The sequence below is a fragment of the Balaenoptera borealis genome (genome assembly GCF_965194805.1).
Source record: "Balaenoptera borealis genome assembly, chromosome: 13".
Taxonomy (NCBI): domain Eukaryota; kingdom Metazoa; phylum Chordata; class Mammalia; order Artiodactyla; family Balaenopteridae; genus Balaenoptera; species Balaenoptera borealis.
In genome coordinates this window covers 54,506,174-54,523,432 of record NC_138870.1, presented here as the reverse complement: position 1 = coordinate 54,523,432, position 17,259 = coordinate 54,506,174, and the positions used below count along the sequence as shown (strand labels likewise).

Genomic DNA, 17,259 nt, shown 5'->3' with positions numbered 1-17,259 from the left:
GAGTCGGTGTGGTTGGGCTGGAGCCCACTGCCAGCCAACTACTCTTCCCACAGGCAAGGCCAGATCCTTGGTGTTGCTCTAAAGCGCCTGCGATTTCAGTACCAGCACGGCACGCCTCCAAATTTCTTAAAATACCGGCAACTATGAAGATATTCACAACTTTTGGAAGCCCTACGCCAGCAGGTCAGGTAAGCCTGTCATCCAGAGCTCAGGGAACTCTTCCAAGTGCTTCCGGTGAGCAGGGAGAAGAGCCTCCACAGCTGTTAAAAAGCATCCACCACGGTGTCAGGCAAGTGAGGAATGAAACCCCACGGCCCCGCCATCCTGAACGCCAGCCATCAGGGCACCACTGGACGGTCGCGTCTCGGGTTTTAAATGGATGGGAATGCGCCGTGTCAGCCTAGCGCGGATGGGTGAGGATAGGGTTTGCAGAGGTAGGAATGACAGTAGCGGAAAGGGAGAAGTGGAGGAATATGCGCCTTCATTTAGCCCCGGGGTACAAATGAGAGTTATCATCATTATCATCTGCGCTCAGTCAAGCCCTGTGAAGTCCGTTCACCCCACTTCCCTCCATTCTTGCCTCGTCTGGCCAGAGGCAGAAGCGAGGGACGTCCCAGAGGCGCCTATAAGCGCCCTTCTCCGCATCTCCGTCCACCACGTGCGCCTTTCGTGCGTGCTCCCACGCGGCGCACAGCGGCGTGGACGCGGCCTCCGGGGTCCCGCGCCGCCCCACCCCCGCGCGTCTCCCCAGCGCCGCCCAGTGGCGGCCGAGTGGGCCGAGCGCCTCCTCGTTCGCAGCGCACTTGCGCCGGCCCTTCCCGCTCTTCCTCTCCCGCTGTATTTAACCCTCTGACTGTTGGCCTCGCTCGGCGGGCTGGCATCTCCTGCTTTGCCAGTCTTGCGTCTCTGCTCTCCCCTCTTCCTCCTGCTCTCCACACCCCCCTTGCCCTGCTCTCGCCGGTTCTTCCACTCCCTCCTCCTCTTCCTCCTCACGCTCACTCGCATCAGAGCCGGGAGGCTACACGCCCAGCTGTCTACGCGGGAACGGCTCCGGTTGAGAGACAACTTAACGGCTGCAGGTTGGGTAGGTGCGGCAGGAGTTTCAGCTGCGAGAGCCACCAGCCAGGAGGTCCGGAGTAGTATGGCCCGGAGAAGCGCCTTCCCTGCCGCCGCGCTCCGAGTCTGGAGCATCCTCCCGTGCCTGCTCGTGCTGCGGGCGGAGGTCGGGCAGCCGCGGGAGGAAAGCCTGTACCTGTGGATCGATGCTCACCAGGCGAGAGTGCTCATAGGTAAGGTTTCGCGCCTAACACGGGAGCTTCTGCCTCTTCCCCTGCCTGGGTCTTCGCTCTCTGTCCAGCTTTTCCATTAAAGGAGGAGAGATGCATACATTTAGTATGTTTTCAAAGCTTAATTTCCAAGGAAGATTGGTCTCCCCCTTTTAATTAGCTATTTTCCATCTAAAAGCGGTAGAAACTTCTCTCTCAAGAGACTTAAGCTGATCTAGTGTTCTGATCATGCTGTTACTAGTTTCTACAATCCTACGTTTTTAGGTGGACCCAGCATTTGCTAGCACCAGTTAACTTCACGTCCAGTCCTTTTCCCTGAAAGCATGCGTCTTTGGCATCATTTTTATCACCCACAGGAATATCAATTGGTACGAAGGCAGGTGCCTTGTGAAAAGAAATGACCCATTACTAATTCTTTGGTGTTCTTTTTGCGTGCAAGTTCTTATTTGGATGCTTTTAAGTCCAGCTAGTTTGATAGTTTTATTTGTTTTTTTAAAACCAGGATTTGAAGAAGATATCTTGATTGTTTCAGAGGGGAAAATGGCCCCTTTTACACATGATTTCAGAAGAGCACAACAGAGAATGCCAGCCATTCCTGTCAATATCCATTCCATGAATTTCACTTGGCAAGCTGAAGGGCAGGTGAGTTATGTTAACCAGAAAGGTTGAGGAAAATTACCCTTTAATATTTACAGCACCTGATGGCAGGTAGAAATAATACTATATAGTGTGTAGTCGGCTACATGTTTTTTACAGTTTTTAAGAGTGATTTCTCATCTGATCTCCAAAGCATATAAAGAGTTAACTCTCATTTATTTAAACATGTCACATAAATTAAAGATTCCCAAAAGAAAGGGGTAGGCAAAGTGCCTAAGGTCACTATTTTGATAAGTCTCAATGTCTTCAGGCTGCTGGAAATATAATGACATCAAATACCAACATTACTTTTTTTTCTGTGTTCACTGACATTGAAATTTAACATAATATTTAAGACTTTTTTCTGTAGTATATACCAACCACCTGTGACATTGTTTACACTTCACAACAAATTTTAAAGTCGATAAGTATTTTTGACATTGTGCCTTTGAAAAAAATTGGTACGTTGAGTGTTATTCACTGGAATGATGTGAACACTATATATTTCTGGCAAGAATTCACAGACTCAAAAAGTGTCATATAAGAATGTTTGTAACATATTGCAAGCTACTGTTTTTTTAAATACTTTCATATGGAAAAAAAAACTACACTATATTTTTATGAAGTGTTCCTTTTATTTCTTAGCACATTAGCATCTTTTGTATGTTACCTTTTGTAGAGGTTCAGTATTACATAAATGACCTCTAATTTGGGAAAGAAAGGGAGAATAAACATTATGTGAGTTTAGTTTCTTTTGTGCAGTTGGAGAATTTACTGTAGAGGCCAAATGGTAAGTAAGAAATTCTTTTGCTCGTTAGTTGGTAAAATGTGTCTACTTATGAAAATCATTGTAATTATAATTAAAGTCACATTTTCAGGTCTTTTTATTCTAAAACTGTTTAAATGGATATCTTCATAAAGAATGTGATCCAGAAAACACTTTATAAAAATTAGCTATTTTGAATTGAGACACCACTAGCGTTCCCTCTAATTACCTGTTGTAGTATGGGCGTGGCCATTTTAGCTGCCTTTTTTCCTTCAGGTCTGTTCTCTCATTTTTCCTTTCTAAAACAGATCAAATCTAGACCCTTCAACACTTCCATTGTCATAAAGGAATAGATGTTTTGGATCCACCAAAGTTCCTAACAGGAAGGTCATCTATTCTAATACCCCCATTCTGCAGATAAGTTCACTGAGGCTCCTATTGCTCTATAGGGAGAGTATTCCTCTTTTTTTTTTTTTTTCCTACAGTTTCCTCTTCATAGATACTTTATGGACAACTAATTTGGAAATATTATGAAATCAGTAATAAATCAGTGAATGACCTTTTATTATCTCCTTTTCTTTTTCACCTGAATCTATTGTGTTTGACCGCTTGTCAGCTGGGATCAATATTTTTAAAAAGAACATTTTCTTTACTTAATAAAGAAAATGGATTTGTAAGAACCATTAGAAGGTAGTTTGACTTGCACCCCTCCCTAGCTGAAAGGGTTCAGTAACTGCACTTGAAGTAGAAAATGTCAATAGCTCTGATTGATTGATTGATTGATCAATTTATTTTTCCTATGAGTTTGTCTTCTGAAGAATGGAATTTGAAGCAAAGGCTTAAGTTCCATGCTGTCTCCCCTTTGCAAACGTTGGCATATTGTTGAGTACAAAATGGATTGCATATCAAACAATCTCAGGACTATTTCTTGTAGGGGATTAGAGAAGATGGTAGAACTGGCATGGAGATGAAGCTTCTAGAATCTTTCCCTCTCTTGTTTAGGTGTTGATTACCCATGTGGATTATGCAGGCCAATATTAGCACCTCAGTTATCGTACTCTCTATGTCCAGTCTGCTCCAGATAGGTTACCACAGGTAACTGTGTGAAATCTAGTATGTTTTTTTTTGGAGCAGTGTGGGGTACTGGGAAGGGGGAAAGGATCTACACAATGCCAAACAGCAAGATGTTTTAAAATATTATTTAAATTTGACTAATGCCAATAAAGTTCTGTGATTCCAGCACCATAATTTTTGAAATGCATGGAAATTTTGAATATGGGAAAAATGACTTCAATACCAATTAAGTATTTTGAAAGGCATCTTTGGCTAAAGCCAAACCACATCAAAATATCTACATGGAAAATGAAAAGTTCAGTCCATTATCTAGTTATTTCATTCAAAAGAATATCAAACATTTAGGAATTTCAACACAAGCAAAATACATAGCTGATTAATGAAATTTTAAACTTAATATTTAAGTGTTTTGGAAACATGTGGAAAAAGTTAAAATAACTTTAGGATTGAAGATCTAGCAGAGGCAGTAGGTGTTATCTACTTCCAATAAAGTATTATCCAGTAACCCAAGGGGTTCTTGGAGCCATTTAAAATAACTTTCATGTTCTACTTCAAACAAATGCAAATAAAAAGTACAGTGAGAATCATTTCCTCACATCACATTGGTCAAGTTTTTTAAAAGTGTTTTTAGTATGTGGAGAATTATGCATACTTATTTGTAGCTGATGCGTATGTTAGCCTTTCTGCAGGGCAGTTTGACTTTGATGGCAAAAGGCTTGACATAGATCCTTTGACTAGGAAATTTTACTTCCAGAGATTCCTCCTAAGGAAATAATCATGGATATGAATAAAGTTTTTGGTGCAAGTCTGTTCCTGGTCATGCTATTTATAAAAGTGAAAAACGGCAGAACCTAGAGGTCCATGATAGTGGCAAGAAGCATTAATAAGAATATTCTAGACATCTACTCAATGCTATGGAAGGATGTTCATGACAAATTAAGTCAATCATCTATAACAGTATATTCTGTTTGGTTCCATTACAGAATATGTGGGGAGGCATAGGAAAACATGTCTGATAAAGGTCTAATCCTCCAAGGTGTTCACATTAGTTATATCTACATGTATTATGTTTTGGTTTTTCCACAGTGAATGTGTATTGATTTGTAATTTTAAAAATTATTTTACATTAAACGTGTAAAGAGTTGTACTTTAGAGTTTAAAATTGTACGATGTTCTGTATTGTAAGTAGTTTATTTCATTTATTATCCAGTATCATTTATCCACTACATATCACTCACAAAATGGTAAAAGAATTTGATTTCATGGCCAATTGTAACCTATGTAGCACAAATTTGCTAATGTTTACCTTATTCTTACCTACCAGTTTCTTGTGAAATCTTCAAAAATCTGCTTTGCAAAGCTTTCCTGCCTGAAATCCAATTCCCTGGCCTCTTCCTCTCCCTGTAATCCTCATTTTCCATGGAAAACCCTGTCTCCACTTTATCTGCAATTTAAAATATTCATTTTCTGACATGCTCCTTCTCAAGGCTTTTTTTTTTTTTTTTTGGCTGCACTGGGTCTTCGATGTGGCCGGTGGATTCTTCTTTGTTGTGGCGCCTGGGCTTCTCTAGGTGTGGCACATCACAAGCCTTTTAGATTAGAGAAGAATTTCTACTACAGAGGCTTAGGCTTAAAGGATTTTTGGTAATTAAAGTGAAAATACTCTTTATTACTGTACATAACTTATAATAGTTGATATTTTTCAATGAGGCATTCCTTATTCTAGTTTTTCCCTAAATTTGAGACAAACAACAAGGACCTACTGTATAGCACAGGGAACTGTATTCAATATCTTGTAATAACCTATAATGGAAAAGAATCTGAAAAAGAATCTATATATCTGAACCACTTTGCTGTACACCTAAAACTAACACTATATTTTTTTTTCTAAGTGTGCACTACAGTATTTTTTTTTAACAGCTTTATTGGAGTATAATTGCTTTACAATGGTGTGTTAGTTTCTGCTTTATAACAAAGTAAATCAGCTATACATATACATATATCCCCATATATCCCCGTATCTCCTCCCTCTTGCATCTCCCTCCCATTCTCCCTATCCCACCCCTCTAGGTGGTCACAAAGCACTGAGCTGATTTCCCTGTGCTATGCAGCTGCTTCCCACTAGCTATCTGTTTTACATTTGGTAGTGTATATATGTCCATGCCACTCTCTCACTTCATCCCAGCTTACCCTTCCCCCTGCCCGTGTCCTCAAGTCCATTCTCTATGTCTGCGTCTTTATTCCTGTCCTGCCCCAGGTTCCTCAGAACCATTTTTTTTTTTTTTTTTTTAGATTCCATATATATGTGTTAGCATATGGTATTTGTTTTTCTCTTTCTGACTAACTTCACTCTGTATGACAGACCCTAGGTCCATCCACCGCACTACAAATAACTCAGTTTCGTTTCTTTTTATAGCTGAGTAATATTCCATTGTATATATGTGCCACATCTTCTTTATCCATTCCTCTGTCGATGGACACTTAGGTTGCTTCCATGTGCTGGCTATTGTAAATAGAGCTGCAATGAACATTGTGGTACATGACTCTTTTTGAATTATGGTTTTCTCAGGCTAAATGCCCAGTAGTGAGATTGCTGGGTCGTATGGTAGTTCTATTTTTAGTTTTTTTAAGGAATCTCCATAATGTTCTCCATAGTGGCTGTATCAATTTACATTCCCACCAACAGTGCAGAAGGGTTCCCTTTTCTCCACACCCAATCCAGCATTTGTTGTTTGTAGATTTTTTGATGATGGCCATTCTGACTGGTGTGAGGTGATACCTCACTGTAGTTTTGATTTCCATTTCTCTAATGATTAGTGATATTGAGCATCCTTTCATGTGTTTGTTGGCAATCTGTATGTCTTCTTTCGAGAAATGTCTGTTTAGGTCTTCTGCCCATTTTTGATTGGGTTGTTGGTATTTTTGATATTGAGCTGCATGAGCTGCTTGTAAATTTTGGAGATTAATCCTTTGTCAGTTGCTTCATTTGCAAATAGTTTCGCCCATTCTGAAGGTTGTCTTTTCGTCTCGTTTATGGTTTCCTTTGCTGTGCAAAAGCTTTTAAGTTACATTAGGTCCCATTTGTTTATTTTTGTTTTTATTTCCATTGCTCTAGGAGGTGGGTCAAAAAGGATCTTGCTGTGGTTTATGTCACAGTGTTCTGCCTATGTTTTCCTCTAAGAGTTTTAAAGTGTCTGGCCTTATATTTAGGCCTTTAATGCATTTTGAGTTTATTTTTGTGTATGGTGTTAGGGAGTGTTCTAATTTCATTCTTTTATAAGTAGCTGTCCAGTTTTCCCAGCACCACTTATTGAAGAAGGCTGTCTTTTCTCCATTGTATATTCTTGCTTCCTCCCATATGTGCATGGGTTTATCTCTGGCCTTTCTATCCTGTTCCATTGACCTATATTTCTGTTTTTGTGCCAGTACCATACTGTCTTGATTACTGTAGCTTTGTAGTATACTATGAAGTCTGGGAGCCTGATTCCTCCAGCTCTGATTTTCTTTCTCAAGGTTGCTTTGGCTATTCAGGGTCTTTTGTGTTTCCATACAAATTGTGAAATTTTTTGTTCTAGTTCTGTGAAAAATGCCATTGGCAGTTTGATAGGAATTGCATTGAATCTGTAGATTGCTTTGGGTACTATAGTCATTTTCACAATGTTGATTTTTCCAATCCAAGAACATGGTATATCTCTTCATCTGTTTGTATTATCTTTAATTTCTTTCATCAGTGTCTTATAGTTTTCTGTGTACAGGTCTTTTGTCTCCTTAGGTAGGTTTATTCCTAGGTATTTTATTCTTTTGGTTGCAATGGTAAATGGGAATGTTTCCTTAATTTCTCTTTCAGAGTTTTCATCATTAGTGTATAGGAATGCAAGAGACTTCTGTGCATTAATTTTGTATCCTGCTACTTTACCAAATTCATTGATTAGCTCTAGTAGTTTTCTGGTAGCATCTTTAGGATTCTCTATGTATAGTATCATGTCATCTGCAAACAGTGACAGCTTTACTTCTTCTTTTCCAATTTGGATTCCTTTTATTTCTTTTTCTTCTCCGACTGCTGTGACTAAAACTTCCAAAACTTTGTTAAATACTAGAGGTGAGAGTGGGCAACCTTGTCTTGTTCCTGATCTTAGTGGAAATGGTTTCATTTTTTCACCATTAAGAACAATGTTGGCTGTGGGTTTGTCACATATGGCCTTTATTATGTTGAGGTAAGTTCCCTCTATGCCTACTTTCTGGAGGGTTTTTATCATAAATGGGTATTAAATTTTGTCGAAAGCTTTTTCTGCATCTATTGAGATGATCATATTGTTTTTATCCATGTTTGTTAATATGGTGTATCACATTGATTTGCGTATATTGAAGAATACTTGCATTCCTGGGATAAACCCCACTTGATCATGGTGTATGATCCTTTTAATGTGCTGTTGGATTCTGTTTGTGAGTATTTTGTTAAGGATTTTTGCATCTATGTTCATCAGTGATATTGGCCTGTAGTTTTCTTTCTTTGTGACAGTGTTGTCTGGTTTTGGTATCAGAGTGATGGTGGCCTCGTAGAATGAGTTTGGGAGTGTTCCTCCCTCTGCTATATTCTGGAAGAGTTTGAGAAGGATAGGTGTTAGCTCTTCTCTAAGTGTTTGATACAATTCGCCTGTGAAGCCATCTGGTCCTGGACTTTTGTTTGTTGGAAGATTTTTAATCACAGTCTCAATTTCAGTGCTTGTGATTGGTCTGTTTATATTTTCTATTTCTCTCTGGTTCAGTCTCAGAAGATTGTGCTTTTCTAAGAATTTGTCCATTTCTTCCAGGTTGTCCATTTTATTGGCATAGAGTTGCTTGTAGTAATCTCTCATGATCCTTTGTTTCTCTGCAGTGTCAGTTGTTACCTCTCCTTTTTCATTTCTAATTGTATTGATTTGAGTCTTCTCCCTTCTTTTTGTGATGAGTGTGGCTAATGGTTTATCAATTTTGTTTATCTTCTCAAAGAACCAGCTTATAGTGTTATTGACCTTTGCTCTTGTTTCCTTCATTTCTTTTTCATTTATTTCTGATCTGATCTTTATGATTTCTTTCCTTCTGCTAACTTTGGGGTTTTTTTGGTTCTTCTTTCTGTAATTGCTTTAGGTGTAAGGTTAGGTTGTTTATTTGAGATGTTTCTTGTTTCTTGAAGTAGGATTGTATTGCTATAAACTTCCTTCTTACAACTGCTTTTGCTGCTTCCCGTAGGTTTTGGGTCATCGTGTTTTCATTGTCATTTGTTTCTAGGTATTTTTTGATTTCCTCTTTGATTTCTTCAGTGATCTCTTGGTTATTTAGTAGTGTATTGTTTAGCCTCCATGTGTTTGAATTTTTTACAGATTTTTTTCCTGTAATTGATATCTAGTCTCATAGCATTGTGGTCGAAAAAGATACTTGATACGATTTCAATATTCTTACATATACCAAGGCTTGATTTGTGACCCAAGATGTTATCTATCTTAGAGAATGTTGCATGAGCGCTTGAGAAGAAAGTGTATTCTGTTGTTTTTCGATGGAATGTCCTATAAATGTCAATTAAGTCCATCTTGTTTAATGTATCATTTAAAGCTTGTGTTTCCTTATTTATTTTCATTTTGGATGATCTGTCCATTGGTGAACGTGGGGTGTGAAAGTCCCCTACTATGATTGTGTTACCGTTGATTACCCCTTTTATGGCTGTTAGCATTTGCCTTATGTATTGAGGTGCTCCTATGTTGGGTGCATAAATATTTACAGTTGTTATATCTTCTTCTTGGATTGATCCCTTGATCATTATGTAGTGTCCTTCTTTGTCTCTTGTAATAGTCTTTATTTTAAAGTCTATTTTGTCTGATATGGGAATTGTTATTCCAGCATTCTTTTGATTTCCATTTGCATGCAATATCTTTTTCCATCCCCTCACTTTCAGTCTGTATGTGTCCCTAGGTCTGAAGTGGGTCTCTTGTAGACATCATATATACAGGTCTTGTTTTTGTATCCATTCAGCCAGACTGTGTCTTTTGGTTGGAGCATTTAATCCATTTACATTTAAGGTAATTATTGATATGGATGTTCCTATTACCATTTTCTTAATTGTTTTGGGTTTGTTTTTGTAGGTCTTTTCCTTCTCTTATGTTTCCTGCCTCGAGAAGTTCCTTTAGCATTTTTGAAAGCTGGTTTGGTGGTGCTGAATTCTCTTAGCTTTTGCTTGTCTGTAAAGGTTTTAATTTCTCCATCAAATCTGAATGAGACCCTTGCTGGGTAGAGTAATCTTGGTTGTAGGTTTTTCCCTTTCATCACTTTAAATATGTCCTGCCACTCCCTCCTGGCTTGCAGAGTTTCTGCTGAAAGATCAGCTGTTAACCTTATGGGGGATTCCCTTGTATGTTATTTGTTGTTTATCCCTTGCTGCTTTTAATATTTTTTCTTTGTATTTAATTTTTGATAGTTTGATTAATATGTGTCTTGGTGTGGTTCTCCTCGGATTTATCCTGTATGGGACTCTCTGCGCTTCCTGGACTTGATTAACTATTTCCTTTCCCATATTAGGAAAGATTTCAACTATAAGCTCTTCAAATATTTCCTCAGTCCCTTTCTTTTTCTCTTCTTCTTCTGGGACCCCTATAATTTGAATGTTGGTGCATTTAATGTTGTCCCAGAGGTCTCTTAGACTGTCCTCAATTCTTTTCATTCTTTTTTCTTTATTCTGCTCTGTGGTAGTTATTTCCACTATTTTGTCTTCCAGGTCACTTATCCGTTCTTCTGCCTCAGTTATTCTGCTATTGATCCCTTCTAGAGAATTCCTAATTTCATTTATTGTGCTGTTCATCACTGTTTGTTTGCTCTTTAGTTCTTCTAGGTCCTTGTTACATGTTTCTTGTATTTTCTCCATTCTATTTCCAAGATTTTGGCTCATCTTTACTATCATTACTCTGAATTCTTTTTCAGGTAGACTGCCTATTTCCTCTTCATTTGTTTGGTCTGGTGGGTTTTTGCCTTGCTCCTTCATCTGCTGTGTCTTTCTCTGTCTTCTCATTTTGCTTAACTTACTGTGTTTGGGGTCTCCTTTTCTCAGGCTGCAGGTTCGTAGTTCCCATTTTTTTTGGTGTCTGCCTCCAGTGGCTAAGGTTGGTTCAGTGGGTTGTGTAGGCTTCCTGGTGGAGGGGACTGGTGCCTGTGTTCTGGTGGATGAGGCTGGATCTTGTCTTTCTGGTGGGCAGGACCGCATCTGGTGGTGTGTTTTGGGGTGTCTGTGACCTTATTATGATTTTAGGCAACCTCTCTGCTAATGGGTAGGGTTGTGTTCCTGTCTTGCTATTTGTTTGGCATAGGGTGTCCAGTACTGTAGCTTGCTGGTTGTTGAGTGGAGCTGGTTCTTAACGTTGAGATGGAGATATCTGGGAGAGCTTTCGCCATTTGATATGTGGAGCCAGGAGGTCTCTGGTGGACCAGTGTCCTGAACTTGGCTCTCCCACCTCAGAGGCACAGGCGTGACACCTGGCCAGAGCACCAAGACCCTGTTAGCCACATGGCTCAGAAGAAAAGGGAGGGAGAAAGAAAGAAAGAAAGAGAGAGAGAGAGAGAGAGAGAGAGAGAGAGAGAGGGAGGGAGGGAGAGGGAGGGAGGGAGGGAGAGAGGGAGGGAGGGAGAGAGAGAGAGAGAGAGAGAGAGAGAGAGAGAGAGGGAGAGAGAGAGAGAGAGAGAGAGAAAGAAAAGAAAGTTATTAAAATAAAAAATTAAAAATTATTAAAAAAAGTAATAAAAAAAAGAAAGAAAGAAGAGAGCAACCAAACCAACAAAAAATCCACCAGTGATAACAAGTGCTAAAAACTATACTAAAAAAAAAAAACGACAGACAGAACCCTAGGACAAATGGTAAAATCAAAGCTATACAGACAAAATCACACAAAGGAGCATACACAAAAGTATGCTCTTTTGTGAGCATACTCACAAAAAGAGAAAAGGAAAAAAATATATATATCTATATGTAAAAAAAAAAAAAAATAAGAGAGCAACCAAATCAATAAACTAATCTATCAATGATAATAAACTCAAATACTAAAGTAAGATAAACATAAAACCAGAAACAAACTAGATGCAGAAAGCAAACCCCAAGTCTACAGTTGCTCCCAAAGTCTACCGCCTCAATTTTGGGATGATTCGTTGTCTATTTAGGTATTCCAGAGATGCAGGGTACATCAGTTTGATTGTGGAGAATTAATCTGCTGCTCCTGAGGCTGCTGGGAGAGATTTCCCTTTTTCTTCTTTGTTCACACAGCTCCTGGGGTTCAGCTTTGGATTTGGCCTTGCCTCTGCGTGTAGGTCACCTGAGGGTGTCTGTTCTTCACTCAGGCAGGATGGGGTTAAAGGAGAAGCTGATTAGGGGGCTCTGGCTCACTCAGGCCGGGGGGAGGGAGGGGAACGGATGCAGGGTGAGCCTGTGGTGGCAGAGGCCGGAGTGACATTGCACCATCCTGAGGCGTGCCGTGCGTTCTCCCGGGGAAGTTGTCCCTGGGTCACGGGACCCTGGCAGTGGCAGGCTGCACAGGTTCCCGGTAGGGGCAGTGTGGATAGTGACCTGTGCTCGCACACAGGCTTCATGGTGGTGGCAGCAGCAGCCTTAGCGTTTCATGCCCGTCTCTGGTATCCGCGCTGATAGCCACGGCTGGTGCCCGTCTCTGGAGCTCGTTTAGGCGGTGTTCTGAATCCTCTCTCCTCGCACACCCTGAAACAATGGTCTCTTGCCTCTTAGGCAGGTCCAGCGCTTTTCCTGGACTCCCTCCCGGCTAGCTGTTGCGCACTAGCCCCCTTAGGCTGTGTTCACTCAGCCAACCCCAGTCCTCTCCCTGCAATCCGACTGAAGCCCAAGCCTCAGCTCCCAGCCCCCGCCCGCCCCGGCGGGTGAGCAGACAAGCCTCTCGGGCTGGTGAGTGCTGCTCGGTGCCGATCCTCTGTGCGGGAATCTCTCCGCTTTGCCCTCCACACCCCTGTGGCTGCGCTCTCCTCCGTGGCTCCAAAGCTTCCCCCCTCCGCCACCCGCAGTCTCCGCCCGCGAAGGGGCTTCCTAGTGTGTGGAAACCTTTCCTCCTTCATAGCTCCCTCCCACTGGTGCAGGTCCCGTCCCTATTCTTTGTCTCTGCTTTTCCTTTTTTCTTTTGCCCTACCCAGGTACGTGGGGAGTTTCTTGCCTTTTGGGAGGTCTGAGGTCTTCTGCCAGCGTTCAGTAGGTGTTCTGTAGGAGTTGTTCCACATGTAGAGGTATTTCTGATGTATCTGTGGGGAGGAAGGTGATCTCCACATCCTACTCCTCCACCATGTTGAAGGTCTCCCCACAATATTGTAAATAAACTACACTTCAGATTTTTTAAAAAGCTGAATTTGGGTGTTACTGACTGGAGTCATTCACAAAGAAACAACTATCCAGGCAAAGTTCTCAGACTTTCCTTATACTTGATTTTGTATTATTATTGTTGTTCTTTCTTTTTTTTTCATCTGTATTGGAGTATAATTGCTTTACAATGGTTATTCTTGTTATTTCTGGCAGTTTTCAATAATTCAAGAAGTTTTCTTTAATTGATAGGTAGCTAGTAAAGTTTATGAACACATTTAAATTAACCTTACATGTTGGAAAATATTTCACTTTCTACACTGTATCTTGAGTATGTCTAATATTTTCTATTTTCAGTGATCACACATTGAACAAAGGAGCATGTTTCTGCAGTTTAACCCAATAAAGTCAATTGTCCACAGTATACATGTGTGTATCTGTATCCAAATTCAGCTTTAAAATGAGGAAAGTACCACTGGAAAAAAAAAGTTAGAAACAGGCCATTTTGCTGACAACTGACTCACAGTTTTGCTAATTTTTAAAAAAATAGAATCATTCTACTGACATGTATGTGTAAGATCAACTGGATAATCTAGTTTTGTCATTCAAATACCCCTAAAGCTCCAGATAGCTTGTTTTTGCAACGTTGTGTTTGATATGATGTAACACTGGCCCCCTTAAACTAGCTGCAGTTCGAGGTCTCAAATTTCCCCTTGGACTGGTTGAGTTAAGGAGACCTGTATTGAAATGGTTTTTTCCTTCCTTTCTCCCCTTGACAAAAATCAAAGAAAAACAATTGAGAGTGAATTTTCATTCAAGTACTTCCTCTCCCTCTTCAAAAGAACAGCCAAATGCCCTTAAACATCTCCTCCCAACTCTGAAGTTATGGTAACACTTATTATTATTATTTAAATCCCTTAATGTGTACTGTCCACATTTTTTCCTAATGGAGTTATGATTGTGTTGGTAGTTACAGCCGAGTAGTTGCATACCTTTGTACTCCTGGGGTTTGCCGTCATACCTTTGCGGTGGTTTTATGTCATGAAATGGAGGAAATGCCTCGTTTTTTGACCCCTGTTCCATGGTTTCAAAGTGGGAATGTGAATATGTTTACATACTGTGAGCATGATTTTTTTAAAAGAAGGTACTTATATCAAAAGCACAGCTTTAACAAACCTCCCTTTTTTTTAATATTTGATGCATTTTATTCCACTCGAATAAATCCATTTTCTACAAAAAAAAAAAAACAACAACACAGCTTTAAACCTTTAGTGTTTAAATTCTGCTATGCTGTAGTATTTTGCATTGTGGTGTTGTGGACATGCCACAAGGGAATCAAAGAGTAATTCTGCAGAGGGCCCATTTCATTTAGCAAAGCAGGCATGTGCCAGCCATCTGTCGTATCTGCTGATAGAAAACAGCAGTAAGTTTCTCAAACTTTTGCAAGGAAAAAAAAAAAAAAAGGCTTTATAGCTTAGAGGAGATGAGTTACAAGGTACCTTGTAAGCCACATCTGGTTCTAGAGCGATTTACATGGTATAAATGTAAACTGTGCTTTGTCTTCCTTACACAGTGGTGTAAGGCACGTAAACAAACCCTTTGCCATTATCCTCTATCTTTATTCCTGACTTTTAAATGCTTGCACCAGTAGAAATCTTTTAAATCGTTGTGGTGAAGTGGAAAGGAATGATGTTCAATAAAGCATTTTGTTTTGGATTAAGCTCATTTAACTTAAATGTCCCTAATGAATAGGATGGGTGTCGTGAGGAAAAAACTTTGGGGATTGAGAGTATAGTGAAAATGCTTTTCATCCTTCAGCCGGATCTCTGGAAGAGGTATTGTCAGATCAGGGCTTCTTTTGCTGCAGTTTTTTAGCCAGCTTTCTCCATTTGCCAACCTGGGATGAACTTGGTTACATTCCCCTGAACCTTAGTGGACGGGGAGTTGTTCTCCCATGCAGGAGAACATGTTCTCTGCCTTCAGCACACAGTCAGTCAACAAACACAGACACTCAGTCAATCACAGGAGCATACAAGGAGGAGTAAACATGGCCCCTGCCCTCAGGTAGCTCATAGTCTAGGAAACAGATAGCCATCACACTCAGGCAAATGAGGTTAGAAAGTCTAGGACTGACAGAGAACACAAAGAAGGCCACACTTTTCCCTGTCTGGAGGAGGAAGGGAGCCAGGAGCCGAGCATGTGATGTCCGAATTCATTCCTGCAGAATGAGTAAGCTTTCATCAGACCAGCAAGAGAGGAAAATGCCTTCCAAGTGAAGAGTTCAGCATGTTCAAGTGCATGGAGGTCTTAAAGGGAAGGCATGTTCTAGGTGATCACGATGGACCTTGTATCTCATCTGTGAGGTAAGGGAAATTCAGTGAAGGGGATGTCAAGGTCAAACAATGGAGAAGGGTTTTGGGGGAGGAGAAGAAGGTAGAAACAATTCAAGGAGGTTTCTGTCTTCTCTGCTGTGAAGAGAATGGACTCAACATTTTGCAGCTTTGTCCCAGGGAAGTATTAAGTAAATCTTTGGTTTCTCTGTTGGGTAGGCAGTGGCTTTTCTTTTCTTTTTAAAAAATTTATTCAAGTATAGTTGATCTACAATGTTGTGTTAATTTCTGCTATACAGCAAAGTGATTCAGTTATACATACATATATATGTATATACATTCTTTTTCATGTTCTTTTCCCTTATGGTTTATCACAGGATCTTGAATGTAGTTCCCTGTGCTATACAGTAGGACCTTGTTGTTTATCCATTCTATATATAATAGTTTGCATCTGCTAATCCCAAACTCCCAAAACATCCCTCCCCCAACCCCCCTCCCCCTTGGCAACCACAAGCCTGTTCTCTATGTCTGTGAGTCTGTCTCACAGATAAGTTCATTTGCATCCTATTTTAGATTCCATGACAGTGGCTTTTCTACAACTACCATTTAGCTCTTCTTTCTTACTAAACTTTTGGAAGAGTTTGCAATGATTAGTCTCAGCTCCAGGTTAAATTTTTTTAGGTGATTAGGGCACAGAACTATAAAAAATCACTTATGTGAGTGCATAGGAAAAAATTTTTCTAATGGAATCTAGAACTTTGAACTTACTGTAAAAGGATGCTTGAGTAAAGAAAATAATGTTAATTTGAAGAAGAATTGACTTAGCATCTATCCTCAACTCCCATACTACCTTTCTGATTATCAAGAAAACTTTTCTAAGTATCAAGAAAAGTATAATAAAGATATAGAAATTACACTTGGCAGGTGATCTTTCAGTTAAAATAATGAGAGGTCGAACACTGGAAATGGGTTAATTCAAACTAAGCCTGCTTCTTCAAGTACTTGATTTTCTTTCAAAACCTAATAGTTAAAACTCTAAAGTCATAGGACAAATTCTCTCTTCCCTGTTTTCCTCAGGTAGAGATATGGCTGTCTGTGCCTCTGAGCTGTACATTTTGTCTTCTTTTTGGATTTTATGGATGAATCTGATTAAAGAATCTTGGAAAATATCAGGCATCTTTTGAAACCCATTCACCTGAACAGAATCTCACAGGGCAGCAGTGTGTTGTGGGCCTGGGACAACGGGACAGATTTGGGGAGTGAGTTCTTACCTGGCAGTGATGAGAGAAAGGACGTGAACCCAGTCCTTGCATAGCTGCTCTTGGCCAGAACTCGGATCATGCACTGCGTGCAAAACATGATTAAGAACCAAGTCCGTGCCCTTGAGAAAATTAGAAGCTAACTGGAGAGGCAGCTATATATAAACACATCATCTTAATAATTCCTGGTAAGTGGTATTGTAGAAGTACTGAGGCATTCCCAGGTTGGAATGAGAGTACACAGGAGAAGTAACTCCGGCACTGGGTCTGACTATAGAGTTGGACAAGCACAAACATGGAGGAGGGGATGATTTTTAGCGAAAGGAGACAACGTCAGACAAGGCAGAGAGACCAGAGATACGTTATCTGGGGAACTAGTACTTTGGTGTGGCTGGAGTGTATATGCAAGGTAGGAAGTGGAGAGGAAGGCAGGGGGTAGGTCTAGATGACTTTGTCCTTCATATTAAGGCATCTGAGACTTACTCTATAGGCCGTGTTGAGTCAGTCTGTGAAAAAGTATAAAGCAGAGGACAACAGAGTCAGAGTTACAGTCTTTAGGTCATCCTGTCAGCAGAATGGA

General features: G+C 40.3%; 1 protein-coding gene across 1 annotated transcript in view; it reads left to right on the top strand.

Annotated features, from left to right (window-relative positions):
• The first annotated feature begins 201 nt into the window (after positions 1-201).
• WIF1 (WNT inhibitory factor 1) overlaps positions 202-17,259 on the top strand; it is an 85,025-nt gene continuing 67,967 nt past the window's right edge. Inside the window, exons 1-2 of the mRNA XM_082351269.1 lie at positions 202-1,289; positions 1,789-1,928. Coding sequence (XP_082207395.1) covers positions 1,142-1,289; positions 1,789-1,928 — 288 coding nt within the window. The 5' untranslated portion in view covers positions 202-1,141. The remainder of the gene's footprint in view (positions 1,290-1,788; positions 1,929-17,259) is intronic.